Source organism: Rhinolophus sinicus, linkage group LG06 (assembly GCF_036562045.2).
Source record: "Rhinolophus sinicus isolate RSC01 linkage group LG06, ASM3656204v1, whole genome shotgun sequence".
Classification (NCBI taxonomy): Eukaryota; Metazoa; Chordata; class Mammalia; order Chiroptera; family Rhinolophidae; genus Rhinolophus; species Rhinolophus sinicus.
The window spans coordinates 143,093,069-143,115,795 of NC_133756.1; the positions used below are offsets into that span (position 1 = coordinate 143,093,069).

Below are 22,727 nucleotides of genomic sequence, written 5' to 3' on the forward strand. Positions count from 1 at the left end.
CCAAGACATGGAAACAACCAAAGTGTCCCTTCGATAGATGATTGGATAAAGAAGATGTCGTATGTATACACAATGGAAGACTACTCTGCAATAAGATGAAATAATGCCATTTGTAACAACATGGATGGATCTTGAGATTATTACACTAATCAAAATAAGTCAGACAGAAAAAATCAAGAGCCATATGACTTTACTGATATGTGGGATATAAAACTGAAAGCAACAAAGGAACAAGACAAAGAAATAAAAACTCATACTAGACATAGACAATAGTTCAGTGGTCGCCAGAGGGTAAGAGGGGAGGGGGGATAGAAAAGGGTAAAGGCGATCAAATACAGTGGTACCTCGGTTTTCGAACGTAATCCATTCTGGAAGACCGTTCGAGTTCTGAAACGTTCGAAAACAGCCAACAACTAGGCCTCAGGATCTTGCACTCAGTGGAAGCCACGTGACATGTTAGACTTCCGAGGCTTTTTGAAAACCAAAGCATTTACTTCTGGGTTTACGGCGTTCATAAACCGAATGTTCGTCAATGGAGAACTACTGGAAAGAGAACTGACTCTGGGTGGTGAACACAAATGTGATATATAGATGATGTATTACAGAATTGTACACATCAACCCTATGTAATTTTACTAACCATTGTCACCCCAATAAATTTTAATTTAAAAAAAGAATATTGTGCCCTAAATATTAATACAGGTTTCCTTAACCTTTCAGTTAAAAAGTAGTGAATAAAATAGGTTGTCAATGCCTGCAAAAGTTAACAATCCTGGTAACTAAAAATGCAGCAAAGATCAAGTGATTTCATAGGTATTCTCTACATACATACATACAGTTCTATACACATTAGAGCAATTTCTGATACATTCTATTACAACATCCTTTTCTCGAGGCCCAAGTCGAATTCAATTAAAATGCAGTTTCATTTGTTTGCATGACTTAATTCTGATTATCAAAAACATTAGCCTATTCAATGGCCATGATAAATACTATAAAGACTTTCAAATCACATGGGCACCTAATATTGCTCACTAGCTCTTTAGGCCCATATGGGACTGCTCATATATGAATTTCGTTGACTGCCCTGATTTAGTTTTGTCAAGTTTGCCATTAAATGCATGACTGTCAGCAAATAGTTTAAATTCTTTGGGAAGCAACAACAAAAAGTAGATTGGTAACACCTGCCTGAGTAACCTAAGAACATTTTAAAGAATAATACAAATAAATTGAAGGTGTTATTAAAACTTTAGTATCACATACTATACCACAATAAATAAAGATTATTTTGCTGAGATGACTAAGAAGTAGCTAAGTACATACAGTTGTGTTCTTTTTACCTCTGTGAATTCATTCACATTATTTTTTCTTTTACATGATTTTACGACTAAATGTAAAAGACTCTGTCCACAAGAAAATAGTGTCAGGATTCATTGCTTTCCAAATATGTGCCCTCGTTTTAAACAAACTTAACCTATGAAAATCAAGATTAGAGAAAGAAAACACAGCACATGCATAATTAATGAATAGGGTGTGTGTGTGTGTGTGTGTGTTACTTAAAATCCTCAAGACATTTAAAATAGGAATCATTTGAAAACAATATTTATACAAAACTTTTTAGAACTACATTTACCAATTAATGGCATAGCTGCCCATTTCCCCCTTTTCTTATTTCTATGGGTATGGAGACTAATTTAAAAACCTTTGGAGATAAAATTAATTTCCCTTAAAATAATCCATTATAAGTAAATTTTAAAGGAAAAAATAAAAACCCCAAAATAAACATCATACATTCTTCATTTCTATTTTTGCAACTTATCTTTCCATTTCTTCAATACAGACCCAAAATAAATCAATGGGGTTCTAAAACTCACTTTTTAAAAACCTATGGTATCTTTAAGATACTTTTACCTTCTTAGTCACAAATATAAGATATACATTACTTTAAAAAAATCTAAAGTTATACATACTTTGTGTGTATAGATACACCTAACATTTATAATCATGAAGATTATTTCCAGACAAGTCTTCAGTCTAAAACTATTCTAGTTAAAGAAAATATGTGGTAATTCCAAATTATGTGAAAACTGCAATACTGAAGCTTCGTTTTAATTTAATAAAGAAAAATAAATCTTATAAGTCTTTTCTTTAGAGGAAAGTGTTATACAAAAACAGAAATAAAATATAACTAAAAGACGGTTGGGTAAGTCTTCACTTCATTCATTAAGCTGCTCAGTTATACAACATAGTAGTCATGGGAACACACAGGGAAGATTTTCAACAGTGACCAGACAGATCACAATGACAGTTAATTTGATGTTTTACAGTAGTTTGTTTTTATCATGTTATATTCCATTCTTTTTACTGTTAAGGGTCAATGTGATCATTTGTTCAAGAGAAGGTATGGGTAATTTTAGAGATAGATGAATCTGTAGATTCATAACTGTGTTACTTTATCTAGAGACCTATCACTACCTCTACACAAAGATGAGCTTATTGAATTCGTAAAAGACAGAAACTTACTAGTGGTTCAGGGTTTGCCTACTGAAGATCATGAACTTCTTTAAAAGTTCCTTAATACTATTTTTAAAATTATTTCCTTTAGAACACTTAACTTTATCAATTGCTCCCCAAAGTCCTGCCTTGACACAAAGGACCATCTTGTTTCCTGTCTTCCCACAGAGACAAATAATGTAAAGAAAAATGTACTGATTTGAATAAGATTAACTGAATTACTGCGTACTGTACAGCACTTTGAATAAAGAAAAGGTTATCTGAATTATATAAAAATAATGTAAAAAGAAGAATATAAGAATCTTTAGAGAAAACATTATTTTTAACTTTAAGATCAATTATCTAAAATATATATAACATTCTCTAAGAAAGAGCATAAATTAAATGTATATCTCAATATATAAAATTATTTTAATGTAAAGTGATTTAATACTTTGAACTGTCAGAAAAAATATAACTATAATTCAAATATCATTTTAGTAGGTTCTTAAGAGGCTGTAATTCATATTAACAAAATGCTCCGAAGTGACCAAAAAATACCATAAGTATACTGCAAGTTTCCATGCTTTTTTTAAGATTATAAATATCTGTTTGATGAAATTTTAAAGTGAAATAAAATAAAACACATTTTATGTTGCCTTTGATCTTTAACTTGTAGCCTCATCTCCCAGGTCAGAGGGCACATTATTCAATTTCACTGTATTTTGTGTAAAACCACTGTAGCGTTGAAGATGACTTTCAGTACAAATGTCATGGTACTTAAACCTAAACCAGAATCTAGTTTTTCAGTTTCTTAATTAAAATCATAGTTTAAAACAGTCTGACAATATTATCTGTATTCGTTCCAGTTGAACAGTGACAGAATTTTCACATCTTTTATTCAATCAAGCTTAACAATCTTTCTGTGGCTCTTTTATTTTCTATCACACAAAAACAATTTCAAGAAAATACTTACTTTATATTTTTGTATTTAATGTCATAAGAATGATTTCTCATTTCTTACTTCTCAAGTATATAATATATAAACCTTACTAAAAAATTAATTTTACTTGCCTTACTGTCTGCTCCAAAGAAGAATAAACCCACCCATGAAGCCCTCTGAAGATTTAAGTGGAAATGGGAGAATTTTGCTAATCAAAATTACAAAAAAAAAAAAAAAATCCTTTTGAATCAAATAAAGATAAAAAGAGAATAGCAAAGTAAATATTCCATAAAATGTTATGCTTTAAAAATGCAAATATTAATTTTTAATATACTATAGAAGAGGAAAGCACAACAAATAAACACTTGTTGAATAAAGGGTGGATACCATATCCCAAGTGCTGTATTCAAATGCTACTTCATATTATTTTAATTTTGCAGGCTATAATTAATAACTTCATGTTTGCATAAATACCTAGAAAAGATATCATTAAGTTTTGTTGTTCTTATTTCTGTATTGTTTTATTTTAATATAAGACCTCTAACAATAATTTGGGAACTGTGTTGAATTTATTTTATAATATGTAAACACTACTTAATCTAGAAATAAATTCATTTAAGCTATATTTGAAATTATAATTCAGTCCTTTCAAGAGGATATGAGTATCCAATTTCAATTGTTTGTTTTTAATATAAATGTCACATTCATATTGACAAAAATACTATGCACATTATGTATTAATCTGTGGGTGGGTGCATATTTTGTAATTTCCTTACCATTTCACTAACTTTCTTCTGTAAAGAATATTTAGAAACCTTGAAAAAATAAGGGGAAAACCGCATTAAAATTATTTAATTATCTGTTACAAATTCCTCCTAATGTTAAAATTATATGCTATAAATGTGGGTTTTTTTATGCACTTTTTTCAAAATGTTATAACTTTTTTCCTTATAACAAAAACAATACATTCATTTATTTATTTAACACATATTTATGGAGCACCTAATAGTATATGCCAGCCACTTTCCTAGGATCCCGGGATACAGCAGTGAACAAAACAAAGTTCCTCTCCTTAGGAATCTTTATGTCCAGTAGGGGTAGTGGTAGACAGACAACAAAATATAAGTAAAAAGTACAGAAGTTAGAGTGTGACAAGTACTACAAAGAAAAATAAAGCAAGAGGGACAGCAAGAGCAGTTTAGTAGAGTCTGCTACTTACTATTAGCTCTTCATTGAAGAAAATTTTGATAAAACAAATTAGGGACAGGGAAAAAAGTTGTTTTAAACAAATCATCTCACAACCCAGAAATAATCATTAATACTTTGGTACTAACAGATTATTTTTCTATGCATTTATACTTTAAAAGAAAGCCAGTGGGGAGAGGAATAATAATATATGTATTATTTTGTACCCTATTTTTACCTAATATATAACAAACGCCTTTCTACAACAAATTAATCTACTACATAACTTTTTAATGGCTACATAGTATTCCATTGTTTATACCACAGTTTACCAAACCACTCTAATTTTTGTAGGTTTATCCAGTTTTATGAAACTATTCTGCAATAAATATGCTTGTACTGAGAGCTCTGTAGTTATTCATTTTAGCAGGACAAATTCCAAGAAGCAGAATTCCCAAGATTTATTCATTTTTATAGACTTAACAATTTTTATATAGTCCTCCTGAGTAGCTGACCAAGTTAAAGTCCAACCAGCCAAGTATGAGTGCTCATTTTCTTAAACCCTGCTTATACTTGGGAAATTTTAAACAAAAATACCACAGTCACTTCACAGTTCCTACGAAACAGATGTTTTTAGTACACTGCCTTGAATAAGCTGATAATTTTATTTCATTTTGGTGGAATGGATTATATATGATTAATTTCTTCAACAAATATTGAATGCTTACTATAAGTAAACCATTAATGTAGACACTGGGAGTATAATATTGGACAAAAAGATTCTGTCCAGCTTAAATTCTGGAGAATGTAGATAATAAGCAATATAAATAAAATATATTGTCTATTAGATATTGATACAAGGTGTGATCAAAAAAGTGTTTAAATTTTAAAAAATTATTACAGTAAAAGACACCCTGCCATTAATCCCCCTCAAAATACTACCCCTCACTTCAAACATACTTATCTCATCGTTCTTTAGTTGTGCTGTTGCGGCTGCCTCAATGTCCTGAATCGATTCAAAACATTTTCCTTGCATGGTCATTTTGACTTTGGGGAAGAGCCAAAAGTCACACTGTGCCAGATCCAGTGAATAAGGTGGATGAAGACACACTTTATTTTGAAATTGCCATACCAGAAGCGATGTATGACATGGAGCATTGTCATGATGGAGGATAAAGTAAAGACACTCATGAAAGAGGACTTCCAGAACTGCTTCAGAAAGTGGCAAGAACGATGGGATAAGTGTGTTCGAAGCGAGGGGGAGTATTTTGAGAGGGATTAATGGCAATGTGTCTTTTACATTTTATTTAAACATTTACCATATTTTTCAATCACACCTCGCAAGTGCTAAAGAAAATGAATAAATCAGGGAAAGGAATGACATAGGATGGGTGAGAAAGTCCTTTCTGAAAGGGCAACTTTTGAGTAAAGACTTGATAGAAGAGAGGAAGAGTATTCCAACAAGAGCAAAGGCCCTACGGTGAGAAAATGTCTGGTGTGTTCCAAGAACAGCAAGGAAGCCACTGTGGCTGTAAGAGAGTAAGCAAGGGGAAGAAAAGAGCAGGAGAAGGGGAAGTGGGAGGGCCAAATCACTGTAGGTCTTTCAATACATAACACAGATTTAGGTTTTTACACTGAATGAGACAGGAAGCCACTAAAGAGTCCCAACCCTGACTTACTCTTTTAAAGGATCACTCTGTTATGTCAGTGCTAACAAAGAACAAAGGTGGAAGCAGGGACACCACTATTAACTACTGCAATAATCCCAAGGAAAGAGGATGATGAAAGAGGACTAGGATGTTAGTAATGCGTGGCCTGAGAATGGTCAGAATCTGGATATACTGTGAAAGGAAAACTGAAAAAATGTACAACAGAAAAAAGGGAGTTATAATTAATGAGGAAAGAAAAGACAAAGAAGTTAATTTTCAGGAGAGGGAGATGTTAAACATGGTTTTGAACATGTCAAGTTTGAGATGTCTTATCAACATCCAATGGTCAATCCACGCCCGGTTTGGGGCTAGAGATGAACATTTGGAAGTCCTCTGCATGTTGATCCAATTTTAAAGACATGAGACTGGATGAGATCAGAGTATTTTTTTGAGGCATTTAGTTTTTTTGTCAACTTTACAGGGCCAGAAAGTGTCCAGAGCAGACATTATTTCTGGGTGTGTCTAAGAGGGTTATTTCTGGATGAGATTAGCATTGAAACAGTGAACTCAATAAAGTAGATTATGTTCCCTATTGTGGGTGGGCCTCATCCAATCTGTTGAGTGAGAACCTGAATAGAACAAAAGGCTGAGAAAGGATGTATTCATCGTGTTTACTAACTGCCTGATTGTGCTGGGATATTGATCTTCTCCTGCCCTTGGACAGGGATTTATACCATTGATTCCCCTGGTTCTCAGGCTTTCAGACTCAGACTGGAATTATATCACCGGCTTTCCAGAGCCCCCAGCTTGCAGATGGCAGATCATGGCATTTCTCTGCCTCCTACTTGTATGAGCCAATTCCACATAATAAATATCTTCATATACATATATAGCAGTATATCTCCTATTGGTATACACCTATTTCACTGGAGAACTCTTAGTAATACAGCTACCATTAGCCAAAGAGAAAACTAACATATCTAGAGCAAATTTACCAAATTCTTTCAGACACAAGTACCTCTGCATTTTATTCTTTCTGAATCATGATTCACAACTATACTTTATCAACACCTCTGGAGTACTGCCCAACTTCAAAAACTACCATGTATTTGCATTCTTATGACAGATAAGTTGAATCTGAACATAACGTAATTTGACTGACATGAAATCTTTTTATGGATGCTGTACATAATGATTTTTTTATTCCAAAAATCACAAAATTGGTTCATAATATCAGATGTAAGCACCTTTCTAACACAAAAATAAAGCTACACTGACACTAATTAACGTATTAACTACAGAAGGCAATTTCAAAGATAAAGTACAAGTGTTTTCTTATTACAGTTCTCCCTCTCTCAATGGAAAATTTTATGGCAAGTTGACTGTAAAGTACATTTCTTTAAAGCAAACCTTATTTTTCCATTAATTAGATTTATGCTACTTGGGAATAAAGTCCCTCAAAATAGTATGTTAAAAACATTTAACCCATTCCCCTTTCTGAACAATTCAGTCCTAATCTACTAGGTGGGGTAGAGCAAGGTAGGTTGTCCATGGGGAAGAGGTGAAGGGGTCGTGGCGGCAGCATTCCAGACAGGGTATCAGCACTGAAGGGGCAAAAGACGATGTCCCCATGAGGTGGAGGGCAATCTACTGTGGGGAGTCAGAAGCTGAGTAGGGTGAGGAAAGTGACCCTCAAAACCCCAGCTCAAGGTGTCAGAGTCCAGGCAGGGAGAAGAGGGCACCCACATTAGGAAGGATGGTGCAACAGAATGGTGGACTGCTCACATACAGGGGAATTTATCAAGTAAGTAAACATATTAAGGATAAAGAAAGTAGTATTTCTCACTGTAAGAGGATAGAAACATATAAACAAAAAAAGGAAATAAACTAAAATTAACCTTGTGGTTTTGGATTGGAGTTGGAGGTAACATGAATTCATGGTTTTCAATATACATGATTGATAGAGAAATAAACATAATTATAAATGTGTGTATATGTTTGTGTGTATGTAAGGACCTACACAGATTCCTTAGCTCTGACCATTGAGAGGGTCTGAGCACAGTGACACCCCAAGAGTAATCTTGGTTCTACATACCATTTTCCATTAAAAAGAACCAGGACAACATGGAGAAATGATTTGTTCCAGGACAAGGTCAGGTAAAATACAAGGTGATCCTAGCACATTTTGATTATCTGAAAGCAGGAAAATGCTAAAAGAATGATGAAAACATATCCAAAAGACTCAGAAATCAGCTTGAATAGACTCCCACCAGCCAAACAAAAGATGATTTGAGCATCAGAATAACGATAGTCATAAATTTTAATCCATTGAATAAAATAAGAAACTATGAGCCTATAGAGTATAAATAAAAACTATGAGTCTATAAATAAATACATATATTAAAAGTTTGGTGAGAAACAATATATAATTTCAAAATACCTTTCTATAAAATATTCTGATTACAAAGGGGAAAAGAGTTTCCAATAGAGAAACTTGTCAGATAATAAAATTGTCAAAGTGAACATCACCAATAATGTAACAAACTGAAATCATACCCTATCTGATTGGGTTCACTTATAGGAACAAGGCATATTTCGCTAATATTCCTGTCAAAGATACATTGCCTAATCACGAGGAAACATCATACAGAAATTGAGGGACAGCATACAAAATAACTGGTCTGTAATCTTCAAGAGTATCAAAGTGTTAAAAATCATGAAAAGACACAGGAATTTTTCCAGACTGAAAGAGATTCAAGAGATATGACAACTAAATGCAACATAAGAGTCTAAGCTGGATCTTTTTGTTATAAACAACCTTATTACGACAACTGGTAAAACCACAATAGGGTGTGAAAATTAGATTATAGTTATGTATTAATGTTAACTTCCTAATTTTGAGGGTTGTGTTATGGTTTTGTAGGAGCATGTCCTTGATTGCAAGAAAGATATACTACAGTATTTGGGGTGATAGGGCATCTATCAGATTGTCATATTACTCTTAAATCATTCAGGAAAAGTAAGTTCTTCGTATTATATTTCCAATGTGTCTGTAATTTTATGATTTTAGAAACTACAAAATTACCCAAACATCTAAGAATTCCTCATGAATAAACGTATACACTTAAAGTTCCAGGAATTTAGTTCCTTTTGTCACTGTGGTTAGGTAAGGCCTCATAAAATTAGGCTTCAATAGTAGAACCAACATATTATATATTAAATATGCCTTCAATTCTGTAAGAGGAATTAGTATCTTAATTATAAATTCAGTAAGTTTAAAATTTAATGAAATAACACGATGTCATACAGCTTTAGAGTTGCAAACATTAGAGGGTTATCTATCCCATTACTCCCATTCAGTTTTGACCAGCTTATATCTATGCTCTTCTTTATGCCTCTTCTGGGAGAGTAAATGAAGACCTCTCCCAAACTTCCTTACTCCTGATATCCAGAGTAGGGAATGTAGATATGTTATTGCTTCACAAAATGGTCTTGTTTGGAAAATGCTGATGGTTTTCAATTTCCTCATTTTACCTAAAAGAAAGCCGAGGCTCAGGAAGACACAGTGCCTTAACAGAGTATCATGTAATAAGCCATAACAGGCAGAAACAACTTACTTAAAATCTAAAAAACAATCAGCAAAGTCTCTATTTAGCCCTCTAGGCACCCTGTTTACATAAACAAAGTTTAATTTGTCAAGTAACTTAGATCTAGGCAGGTGGCCTGCTCTAAACCACTCCCTTTGAAATCAAGTAATATGGTACCATGATCATAAATAGAAACAGAATACATTCAAAGAATCCATTAAAGCAACAATAATTCAACTTTTGGTGTGTAGCAGTTTTGTTTTGTTTTGGAACTTAATAAGTAGAATCCCTTGGCTATGAGCTCTTTAAGAAAAGATACAATCTGATTTCTTATTCCTGGTATCTACGGTAGCATAGGGTATGACATTATGAAAAGAAAAAAGGAAGAGAAATCAGTAACTTCCTAAGTAAAAGAGACAGGGAGGTTGCTACATGATGGTTAAGAGGCCGTGAACTTCCTTTGCTTAGTGGATTTATATATCAGATCCATAATTGAACAGGAACTTCCCTTAAGCTTCTTTAACTTGGAGGAAAAACATTACAAGAATCTTCATTGCTCTAGATTTTCATGTGTCATGTTCAGCAGACCATGAGGTATCCTATACATCACCTGTATTATGTCACAGATTGAACAAGGCAAAACAAATACTTACAGCACTTACACAGAGGGTCAGCCTGTGCAAGAAGAATTTCTTTTACTTTGAAATTACTCACTACATTATCCAGATAATTAAACATGCATGAATGACATCAAGCGAAAACAATTTAAAAAGAAATACTAAAAAACAAAGCACTTATAACAAAACTGACATATTTCTTTGTTGGTATTTTAGTAGAAAAAGATGTAACATTTTTAAGAAATTAGGCAAAACGAGCTAAGTTATGCCTCGTTTAAGACACTGTAAGAAAACAATCAGGAAGTCTCACAATAGCTATAATGGTAATTTCTGTTTGCTCTATTACAAGAACAATTTTTTTTAATTTCCATAAATCATAAGGAAAAAGTTTACCTAGTGGGACTACTATAAACTGAATATCTGAAGTATGATAAGAATCACTAAACTATAACTATATAAATTTTAAATAGGAGACTTATATCTATTTCTTAAATCTCTATCAACTTTAATGAATATTTCCGTATATCATATTTCAACTTCATCTTACCACACCTTTACTTTTTCATCAACAAGGTAACATTTACATTTTGTTCTGTAACCATAATTAAGTCTTCCATGCTTTGATTTATAGGTCAATTATAAAAAATGGAGCCACAGTGTTTACATCATTACAATCAATATAAATATTGGTTAATACAGAGCCCACCAGGGTGCTAATACTACCTATCCTTCTCTATCGGTCCAATGTGCTACATCAAGGATGATTTTACAAGGGTCAGGACCTAAATACCTTCTCTCTTTTAATATTCTATTAACTGCTCAAAACCATCCCCAATGTTAATTGCTTTATGCTTTATTTATACAGTCATCCATTTTCTCTGGAGTTTTTAATCACTTTCGACTTTTTTTTTAACTGAAAAAGATACAAGGATTCTTTACTTTATCATTAAAGCCTTTCAGCCTCTTATTCATCCAATCTGAGGCATGGAATCCATTCTCTTATTTTTACTGAAAACATTCTTCTTGGAACTCATTGACATTTTGTTGTACTTAATTTTTATTCATTTTGTTACATCAAAGTAACAAAAGAAATCCAAAATAAAAATTGCCTAACATCTCAAATAAGGAGAATCTAAACAGTGTAAAGACAACTGGATAATAATCTAGAAAAATACAGACTTAGATCCATATCTCATATTCTGTTACAAAAATAAACTTCAAATGATCAAAGATATAATGTGAAATTTTAGTAGATAGGAAGTAAAAAAAGAAAACATGGGCAAATCCCTTTATAACTTTGGAGGGGTGAAAGCCTTTCTAACCATGACAAAGTCCAAAAGCCATAAAAAATAAATAAATAATTCATGGCAAAAATTAAACAAAAATGCAAAACAAACAAAATCAAAACACAAATGACAAACTAAACTATTTGAGGTTCGGAACACAGACAGTGAGGGCTTATTTCCAAGAAATACAAAGAATTCTTGGGAGTGATAGCAAGATGGCAGACTAGGAGGTCCCAGCCCTTCTACACACACAAATACACACACACACACACACACGATTTAACTACTACCTACAAATGAAAACAGCTCTGGAAGAGCTCTGGAGTATAATTAAGAAGCTGCAGTAACACAGTATAGCACAAAACACAAGGATGGCCAAATAGAAAAGTGTAGGAAGCATTTCACCTGTATCATCCCATCTTATAGGCTCAGGCAGCTCAGCACCAAAAGGAATGACCTCAGCCAACTCCTTCCCAACAAGGGAAAAGGAGAGCTGGAAGACACCAACAGCTTTCATCACTGAGGACTCCAGCAGATCTTACTATTACTATGAACACTAGCAGACTTCATTGCCAAGGACAAGGCCTACGTTGACCCCACTTGATGAAGATGCCTAGAGCCCATGCCACTATGCCCCTCCTTGGAGCCAAAAGTATCACTGCTCCCCCCACTGACCCAGAGCTGCCAGACTCAGCACCATACCTGGTACTGCCACACATCCAACCCCACCAGCACCCTGGCACCCACCAGTAAGTGAAAGTCTATATCCATTGGAGCTAGTGTTAAAACCCTGGAAGAGACCACTACTTCAATTGCACAAACACCAAAACAAGATTACAAGGAACCTGGAACAAGGAAAAAGCAAGAAAACAGGACACCAACAAAGCAACATTATAAAATTCCAATAAATGACCCCAAAGAAAAGAAGATATATGAACTATTTGACAAATAATTCAAAATAATTGTTTTAAAGAACTCAGTAAACTATAAGAGAACACAGAAAACTCAAAGACATCAGGAAAACAAAACATTAATAAAATGAGAGATCAATAGAGATAGAAATCATTAAAAAAACACAAAGAAATTCTAGAGCTGAAGAATATAATGAATGAAATGAAAATGCAATAGAGAGCTTCAACAGAGCACTCCATCAAATGGAAGAAAAAAACAATAAATTCAAAGACAGATCAGTTGAAATTATTCATTCAGAGAATAAAAAAGAACAAAAGAGAGTGAAGAAACCCTGTGAGATTTATGGACTACTACAAAAAAAAAATCAAGAAAAAGAGGCAGAAAGCTAATTTAAAGAAATAATGGCTGAAAACTTCCCAAATTTTGGGAAGGAAATGCACATCCAGATTCATGAGGTTCAAAGGACCTCAAAACAAGAATACACTGAGACACATTATAATCAAATTGTCAAAAGTTTAGGACAAAGAGAGAATTTTGACAGTAGCCAGAGAATAGCAACATATCACATATGAAGGAACTCCCATAAGATTATCTGGATTTCTCAGCAGAAACCCTGCAGGCCAGAAGAGAGTAGGATGATATATTTAAAGTACTTAAAAGGAAATACTGCCAATCAAGAATACTACATCCAGCAAAACTACCATTTAAAAGGTGAACGAGTGATCAAGTCTTTCGCAGACATACAAAAACTGAGGAAGTCAGTCACAACTTGATTTGCCTTATAAGAAATACTTAAGGAAGTTCTTAAAATTGAAATGAACACATGCCAAACAACAATGCAAAAGCATATGAAAGCATAAAGGTATATATAGTAGACGAATACCAAAAAATGTAAGACTGTAATGATAATGCATAAATTACTTTTAACCCTAATAAAAAAGACAAAAGACAAAATTTTGTTAATGGATACACAATAGAAAAAGAAACAAACTCTGGCTAGAAGAACATACAGTGGGGGGGGCAGTAAAAGTGTAGCACTTTTATATGCAATTGAAGTTAAGTTGTCACCAACTTAAAATAGATGGTTATAAGATATTTTATGCAAGACTTGAGATAACCATAAAGATAAAAACCTATAACAGATGTACAAAAGATAAAGATTTAAAAAATCAAAGAAAATCACTACAAAACACATTAAATAACAGAAGATAAGAAAGGACAAAATGTATAAAACAACTGCAAAGCAGACAAAACAATAAATAAAATGAAAACCATAATTCCTCACTTATCAATAATTACTTTAAAGGTAAATGGATTAAACTCTCCAATCAAAAGGCACAGAGTGGCTGAATGGATTAAAAAAAACAAGATCCAGTGATATATTATCTACAATAACCTCACTTTAGATTTAAAAAAACAGGCTAAAAGTAAAAGGATAAAAAAGATATGCCAAATAATAACCAAAAGAAAGCAGGAGTGGCTATACTTATATTAGACAAAACAGATTTTAAGTCAAAAACTGTCTGTAGAGACAAAGGTCATTATATAATATTGAAGAGTCAATTCAACAGGAAGATATAACAATTATAAGTATATATGCACCCAATATCACAGTACCTCAATATATATAAAGCAAGTATCAACAGATTTGAAAGGAGAAATGGACAGAAATACAATAAAGTAGGACAATTAAATACCTCACTTTCAATAATGAACAGAATATCCAATCAGAAAATCAATACAGAAACAGTTGCCATGAACATCACTATACATCAAATGGACTTAATACACATATATAGAACTTTCCACCCCACAGCAGAAAAATATTGGGTGGAAAGTTCTATGCGGTGTGATCAAAAACTACAGTGAATGTTTAAATAAAAAATAACTTATGACAGTAAAAGACACATTACCATTAATTCCCCTTAAAACACTCCCCTTCTCTTCAAACACACCTATCCCATCATTCTTGCCACTTTCTGAAGCAGTTCGGGAAGTCCTCTTTCATGAATGTCTTTAGTTGTGCTGTCATGGCTGACTCAATGTCCTGAATTGATTCAAAACCTTTTATGGTCATTTTGACTTTGGGAAAGAACCAGAAGTCACACGGTGCCAGATCTCGTGAGTAAGGTGGATGAGGACACACAAATGTTTTCATTTGACAGAAACTGCCATACCAGAAGCAATGTGTGACACGAAGCCTTTCTGTTGTGATCAAAGACTATGGTGAATGCTGCTGCAGAGTGCCATCCAATGGAAAGGCAGGATCAAACCTTAGTGACAGCGTGGGGCAAGTTTCATCTTGTTTGGTGCAGTCAGTCAGTGTGAGCTACAGTAGAGAGAAGGTGTGTTTTAAAAGTGCCATTAATCATGGATCACGAACAATGTGTTAATGTGAAATCGGCAAATAGTTTCATCCTCCACCATGACAATGCTCCGAGTCACACATCGCTTCTACTATCGCAATTTCTGTCAAATAAAAACATTACGACGTGTCCTCATCCACCTTATTCACCGGATCTGGCACCATGTGACTTTTGGCTCTTCCCCAAAGTCAAAATGACCATAAAAGGTAAACATTTTGAATCGATTCAGGGCATAGAGGCAGCCACGACAGGGCAACTAAAGACACTCACAAAAGAGGACTTCCAGAACTGCTTCAGAAAGTGGCAAGAATGATGAGATAAGTGTGCTCAAAACTATGGGGGATATTTTGAGGGGCATTAATGGCAATGTGTCATTTACTAAACTTTTTTGTTATTTAAATATTCACTGTATTATTTGATCATACCTCGTATATATGAACTGCAGAAAGTTCACATATAGAACTTTGCACCCAACATTCTTCTCAAAATCTCATAGAAACAGACAATAGTTTAGTGGTTGCCAGAGGGTAAGGGGGGAGGGGTAGTAGATGAGGGTTATGGGGATCCAATATATGGTGATGGAAGAACTGACTCTGGGTGGTGAACACACAATGGGATTTATAGATGATGTAATACAGAATTGTACACCTGAAATCTATGTAATTTTACTAACAATTGTCACGCCAATAATTAAAAAAAAAAAAAAAAAATGGACTAAGGACCTGAACAGACATTTCTCAAAAGAAGATACACAAATAGCCAACAGGAATATGAAAATGTGCTCAACATCACTAATCATCAGGGAAACAAAAATCAAACCCACAATGAGGTACCATCTCACTCCTACTAGAATAGCCATGATAAAAAAGATAAGAGATAAACATTGGTGAGGATGTGAAGAAAAGGGAACCCTTGTACTACCTTAATCAGACTAAAGGAAGAAAGTTTATCATCTGCTTAAATAAGTCCACACGATGGTGTGAATTATCTGATTAAGGTAATGACCATCAGGGGCCTTCCATTGTAAAAATATTTTACTCTTTGTAATTAATGTTATCTATAGGGTGATATTTTGAAATCATGTGTATATCTTCTCCCACTACAATCTTTGACTGTTTAATCTCATTTGATTGTTTGTCTCTCCTACCAGAATGTAAGCTCCACAAGGGCAGAGATTTTTGTCCTTTTTATTCATTGCTGTATCCCCAATGCTTAGAACAGTGCTTTGAACACAACGACCTTCAATAGATACATATGAAATGAAACAACATTAGTTGTATACCTCTGTATTCTCTGATACTGTGAACAGCTTAGAGGCAAAAGTGATGTTTTCTTCATCTTTGTATTTACAGAAAATAGGCACATTACTTAGCAAATAATAATGACTCAATCAATGTTACTTTAACTTTTAAGGACCATGAGTTAATCTGTTATAATATATAGACCTGACTTGTTTTCCAAATCTATAAAGTACTAAAAACAATATCTATCTATTTAATTATATTACTATAAGAAATAATAAAAATTATTTTAGTATTTCTTTTTAAAATTAAAAATGAAGTAAAAATCCTTCTAATTTGAAATTCAAGACTTTCAGGAAAAAAAGTACTAAATAATGTATCATATATGAATTTTTTGTTAGCTTTGCTTTGCTATCTTACATGTTTAGTGACGTTTTACTGATACAATGCTAAAATGCCAAATTACTTGTTAAGGAATACTAATTACCTGTAATGCTTTTAATGTTTCCTTCAATCCTTCTATTTCTTTTTCTTTTATTTCCGTAGCAAGTTGATATTTTCCCTTTAAGTGAAAAACTATATTTCAGTATTTTCCAATGTGAATTATATTATTAATGGGGAAATATAAGAGCTCAAGAACCAAAATTTCTGATTTTAACATTGTATCTGCACTACAGGCTTTAAAGTTGTATCTGCACTACAACTTACATTTCTAAGGGCTTCAAAATATTACAAAATTACAGTGAGTCCTTTATAAGATTAGAGCATTCCTGAGAACTTATGATACTATATAATTAAGTAATTCATATAGCTAGAATAAATATATTTTAATTAATGAGATACAGGTACTTTGTCTTATAAATTTAAGGATATGGGAGAATTTTTTTTAAAAGTCTTTTGCTAAAAATAACAAACTGTAAATTAGTAATATTATAAATGGTATGTTCATGAAAACACGTTATTAACTATTAGTCAGAGGAAATATTTAATGTCAGATGAGTTTATAGGATTGTTTGAAGTTATGTCCTCTTTTCCAGTTGGTCTGCACCCAGATGTCAATCATTTTAGTATTTTTTAGCAAAGGTAATTATATTGAAAAAGCACTAAAAATATACTTCATAGAAGCATTGTAGTAGAGTAGAAAGAGCATTAATTTGGAGTTTGAAGAGATCTGGGTTCTAGTGCCAACTTTACCACATCAAAATGGGAGTTTCAACTTCAGCAAGTTATTTAATCTTGCTACACCTCAGTATTCTCAATTGTACAACAACAGAGGCTAAGTAACATGATTCCCTTGGGTCCTTTCTGCTCCTAAGATTTTAACCAATTAACAGTCTCCATTAGTTTATTACTAATGCTTCTTTCCATTATGGTGAACAACTGATACTTAAATACATTTAACTATGTTTTAAATTATTTAAAAAATTAATACCTTTTCGTCTTCCAAGGCACACATCTTCATTTGCAACTGATAAAAAATTTTAAATATTAAAATACAGTTAAGTAAACTGTTAACAGTGATTTACACTGGTCAGTGAGACCATAGAAATACTTTATGTATATGGTTTGAACTTAATATAATGTGAGTATACCAATTTTACACTGAGAAAATAAAATAATAAAAAATATAAAAGGGGGAAACAGCCAGTCACCCACAGAAACAAACAATTTAATCACACTGATTAGAGACACCAAAAATTCTTGAAAGTTTAGTTTTTGCTACCAGAAGTTTTTTCTTCATAAATGTTTCAATAATTTGCCACCTACTCTTTTCCAAGGGTACACTTTTATGAAATCTATATCATTTGTATTTGCATTGACAGTATTTTCTGAAAATTTGAAAAATGCATGTGGCAGTCTAATAAATAATGACATTTTAAACCAGAAAAATTAAAATGAATGTGCCGAAGAAAACTAATTAAACATTCCAAACAATACAAGGAGACTAGGCAAAGTTGTCAAGAAATAAAATTTTTCTTTGGAACTTCTCCATATTTCTCACTGCATTCAAGAATTCTTTCTTTAAAAAAAGAAAGGAAAGAAAACAAAAAGAACTCAAGAGTACTTTCTCCTCTACCCTTCAGACACCTGGATATTCTTATCTTGTTCAGATGCCCTTGTGATAACAGAGACACCGACTTGTTCTCTCCTAGAGCAGACTGTGCTGTACATTGCCTTCTGTTTCCTTACCCTTCAATTTAAACTCTCATAACTTTGGTGAGGCCAATCTCAGATTAAAAGAAAGCAAGTTTATCAACCACTTACGTCCATGCTACCGTGTGAATTACCAATAACTTTAACCCACTAGTAATTTATATTATATTATATACCATATTTCCCTGAAAATAAAACTGGGTCTTGTATTAATGTTTGCTCAAAAAAATGCATTAGGGCCTATTTTCAGGGGATGTCTTATTTTTTCATGTACAACAATCTATATTTATTCCTGTACAACAAACTACATTTATTCAAATACAGTCATGTCATCTTCTTCCGAAACACCATCATAATTCTCCAATTCCCGAATTCCACCTTGAATTTCTTGCGACTCCATCTCCTGTAGAACGATTGGCCCCAATCTCTCATGTCCAGTAATAGAGCTTTCCTTAAATGAGCACTTCTTGTCCATGTAGCCTGCTCGTAGTGCACTGGCAACACAGCTGTCAGTGATTTTATCCCATGAATTCTTCACCCAAGTCACAACCTTTTGTAGGCTAGGCTTCTCAAAGTTTCCACGCTGATTTCTCTCCATTCTATTTTCAATGTAGTCATTGATTTCCATGTGCAAATGGTCCTTGAATGGCTTGTTTATTGCAATATCAAGAGTCTGGAGATAGGCAATCATTCCTGTGGGAATCATTTGATCTATTCTTCTCTCTGCAAGGAAGTTCTTCATGTCTTTAGCTCGGTGAGTGCTGGCTGAATCCCAGACTAGCAGACCTGTTTGGCCACCTCGCAAAACAAGTGGAAGCATTAAATCGACTCACTTCCTTATAACTGCTTGTGTGCACCAGGCTTTTTCAGTTTCAAGAACATAAATGCCTGAATGAAACACGTCCAACCTTATCTTTCTTGCCTTTAGTGATGACTAGAGGTGGGGCTTTCTTTCCATTCAGACAAATTGCCAAAATACAGGTAACATGGGCACTTTCATAACCAGTGGAGGGAATGTAGATTGACGAGGCACCCCTCTGATCAATTGTCTTTTGAGATCCTTGGCCCATAAACACTGAAGTTTCATCCATAGCAATCATGTTGGAGAGTTGGTATTTAGAAAAGTCATTGCCATCAACAAAGGACTTGAAAGTAAGTGCACGTTTAATAACTTCAGTATCTTCCAGCTTGAACAATGTTGTCGATCTTAGAGACAGTTCATGTTGCTGAAGGAAACCATCCAGCCAGTGTTATGATGCTTTGAATTCTTCTGGGAATATTTCTAACTGTGGTGCCATTGCAAGGGCAAATGCTTGAATATCAGCCCTGTGCACAACCAAAGCCTTTGCTCTCTTCCTGTCATCAATCCATTCACAGATGATGTCTCCCAGCTCAGGAAATAATGGTTGCTGACCTGATTCCACGCCTGCGCTTCTTAGCATTTCCCTCGTCCACCTGTTGACTAAGGTTATCGTACTCTGCTCGCCATTTTTGGACCATTCGGAGATCCAACTTCTTCTCTTTGCAGAAAGCTGTCAGATTCTAGCCCTGGGAGTCCTCCATGATTCCTTTCTTGTACTCGATGGAATAGCTCTTTCTTTTTGCACTCATCTTGTCTGGGGGTCAAAATATTATTCTTTAAATCTACCATTAAATCAAGTGTTAATTGACGACTTATGAGACAGAAGTGGCAACAAAAATGATGACAGTTAAGAATGATGGTTGATGAAACAGTGCAGGCACCAACATTCAGAAAATGTTTCTTTATTTCACATGAGTGCATTAAGTATGTCCGTTATAACACACGACATATTGAATTATGAAGATTCATATTAGACAAAACCACGTCCATTCATTACCAAGTGCGCACATTATTCGTGCATTGTGTCTGTACTCCGATTGGTTATTTGACAATCAGTCTGGAGTTCATCTGTTTACATAGGCGTTTACCTCTCATCCAAAGGCCCGCTTGGGTATTTACAAATACTTAATTATAATTTATATTATCATTTATTTTAAGTATTAATGTCAATAATATTATTCATTTATATTTAATTATACTTTATTACTATTTTATAATTCAATATGTCTGCCATGTGTTGCAATGGACGTACTAAATGCATCCATCTGGCTGACGATCTTAACTGGGGTTTTTTTCGGGGGTAGGGCTTATATTACAAGCATCCTGAAAAATCATACTAGGGCTTATTTTCTAGTTACGTATTATTTTCAGGGAAATATGGTAGGTTCTTTTTATACTTTTGTCTTTCTAAGCATACACACTTGTATGGAGATAAAGACAAAAAAGAGGGAAGGAAAATGGAATTTCAAAAAATGGGATATTGGAATGGCTATAAGGAAAAATATTTCCAAAGGATTATTTCCCATGAGCACATTTTTTACACTTCTATTTTCTACGTAAGGACTGAAGAGAAATTTGAGATAGTGAAGAAGAGTTATAGAATCTAAAATAACTAAGGAGCTGTTATTCAATTATTTAAAATCTTTTTTTCTATTTTTCCACTAATTTTTCTTAGTTGCTGGTGCCTAATATTTATGGAGGCTTCAGTGCATGATAATTGCATTCCCTCATCTTTTACATCTCCCTACTTGCATCTCTGCTTTTTATCAGTGTTTTAATTCTGGCTTGGGTAGAGGAGTAACGTGGAAAGGGTAACATCCTCGGATATGCCAATTAAACAGACAAAGGGGAACAGGGAGAGAAAGAAAAAGAATATACACATCACTAGCCTAATTTATTTAGAACAGATGAAAACACATCTCCAAGAAAATAGTTTTCCCAATTTGTCTCTATAACTAACTCATTCTACTACATTACTCTTTAATATTATCAGTTGTGATTCAAAATTACTTTATTCATTTCCTGCTTCTAATACCTTTTTTGTCTTCAGTGAGTACGGAGAACAACTTATAATATTCATGGAAGAGGAGAAAGTGCAATATTTAAAATTGTACTGTTTGTCTATACTTATTAAATTACCTGCTTTTTAAAAACTGCCATTGCTTCTTTGTGTTGCTTTTCTAAAGTTTCTTTTTGACTCTGAAGAGTTTCCTATTTTAAAAAATTATAAAAAATTAAAACATAAATTCTAGAAACTCAGTTTTAAATTTTAATTGGATTAATAATTTAAATAAAAGTTAGACATACTTATTGCACATATGTATTACTTCATGCTCTTGAAATGCAACTTTAAACCAATTCTATGATTTTTTAACTGTCATGAAATCAGCATACAATAATTTTGCTTCCAGTTGCTCCTTCATGATAAAACACATTGTTTTGTTTGTTTTGTTTTAGAGGGTACAACTTTTTTTTTTATTATTAGTTTCAGGTGCACAAGACAAAGTAATACTTAGATGTTTCTCTTTTATATCCCTTACATTGTGTGAACCCCCCACCCCCCTATCCACTAACCCTCTGACATCGCACAGAGCCATTACATTTCCAACACTTTGTTTTTTGAAATGTTTTAACTCTGAATATGGCTTGGTCCAAAGCATTAGTCATGAAAATATCTTTCATCAAAAGTTATTAAAATTAACAATCTTAGTACATAAGTAGAATATAGCTTTAGAGTTTCCAAAGAAACCAATCTTATTATCTAAGCATAAATGTTCACATGGCAACATATGATTCTTTAAATTCACTGAAATAAGTTTTTCTAAAACCGAAACTACCACAGGGCATTTTTGAAAAATATTCACAGGTTTGATTCCATTTCTTTTTTTCCCTCCTTTCCCCCCTTTTTTGGTAGAAGTTGTGCATTCTGTCCTTTAGACTCAAGATGACTTTAAAAGTTTTTCCTCTATTTTTATCAAATAATTCTCATAATTTAAAAAAATTAGGCATAAAAATAGCAACCACTTTCAAATGTTTCTGTTATTTGAATCCATGTTTCTAAATATATGTTGATTTAACAATTTAAAAAATTTATCTACTGACCTCCCATTATGATAGTTGGGAGATTAACTTTCCTATACAACTGTTACCATACATCTCCTCCCTCTATTCTTCCAATAGAGTTATATAAAAATTGTGATTTAAATCAATATTCAGTACTTATACTATTATGACTGAAATTTTTTTTCAATGCAGAGCTATATAATATACCACAATTACATTTCTATTCTCATACAACTTTTTATTTTTCCCAGACTTAGCAATTAATTTAAAATACTTTAATTCCTATAGCTAATTTTTGAAAATTATCCTCTGTCACTTCAATTCTGATTCTTATATGTTACCGCCTAGTCCTGTTTCAATATTGCCAAG

At 33.3% G+C, this 22,727-nt stretch overlaps 1 protein-coding gene across 1 annotated transcript in view; it reads right to left on the reverse strand.

The window, feature by feature from the left end:
* CCDC73 (coiled-coil domain containing 73) overlaps positions 1 to 22,727 on the reverse strand; it is a 253,095-nt gene that overhangs the window by 38,979 nt on the left and 191,389 nt on the right. Inside the window, exons 5-8 of the mRNA XM_019738516.2 lie at positions 21,435 to 21,506; positions 17,712 to 17,747; positions 16,767 to 16,841; positions 4,213 to 4,251 (exon numbers count right to left, since the gene is read on the reverse strand). Coding sequence (XP_019594075.2) covers positions 4,213 to 4,251; positions 16,767 to 16,841; positions 17,712 to 17,747; positions 21,435 to 21,506 — 222 coding nt within the window. The remainder of the gene's footprint in view (positions 1 to 4,212; positions 4,252 to 16,766; positions 16,842 to 17,711; positions 17,748 to 21,434; positions 21,507 to 22,727) is intronic.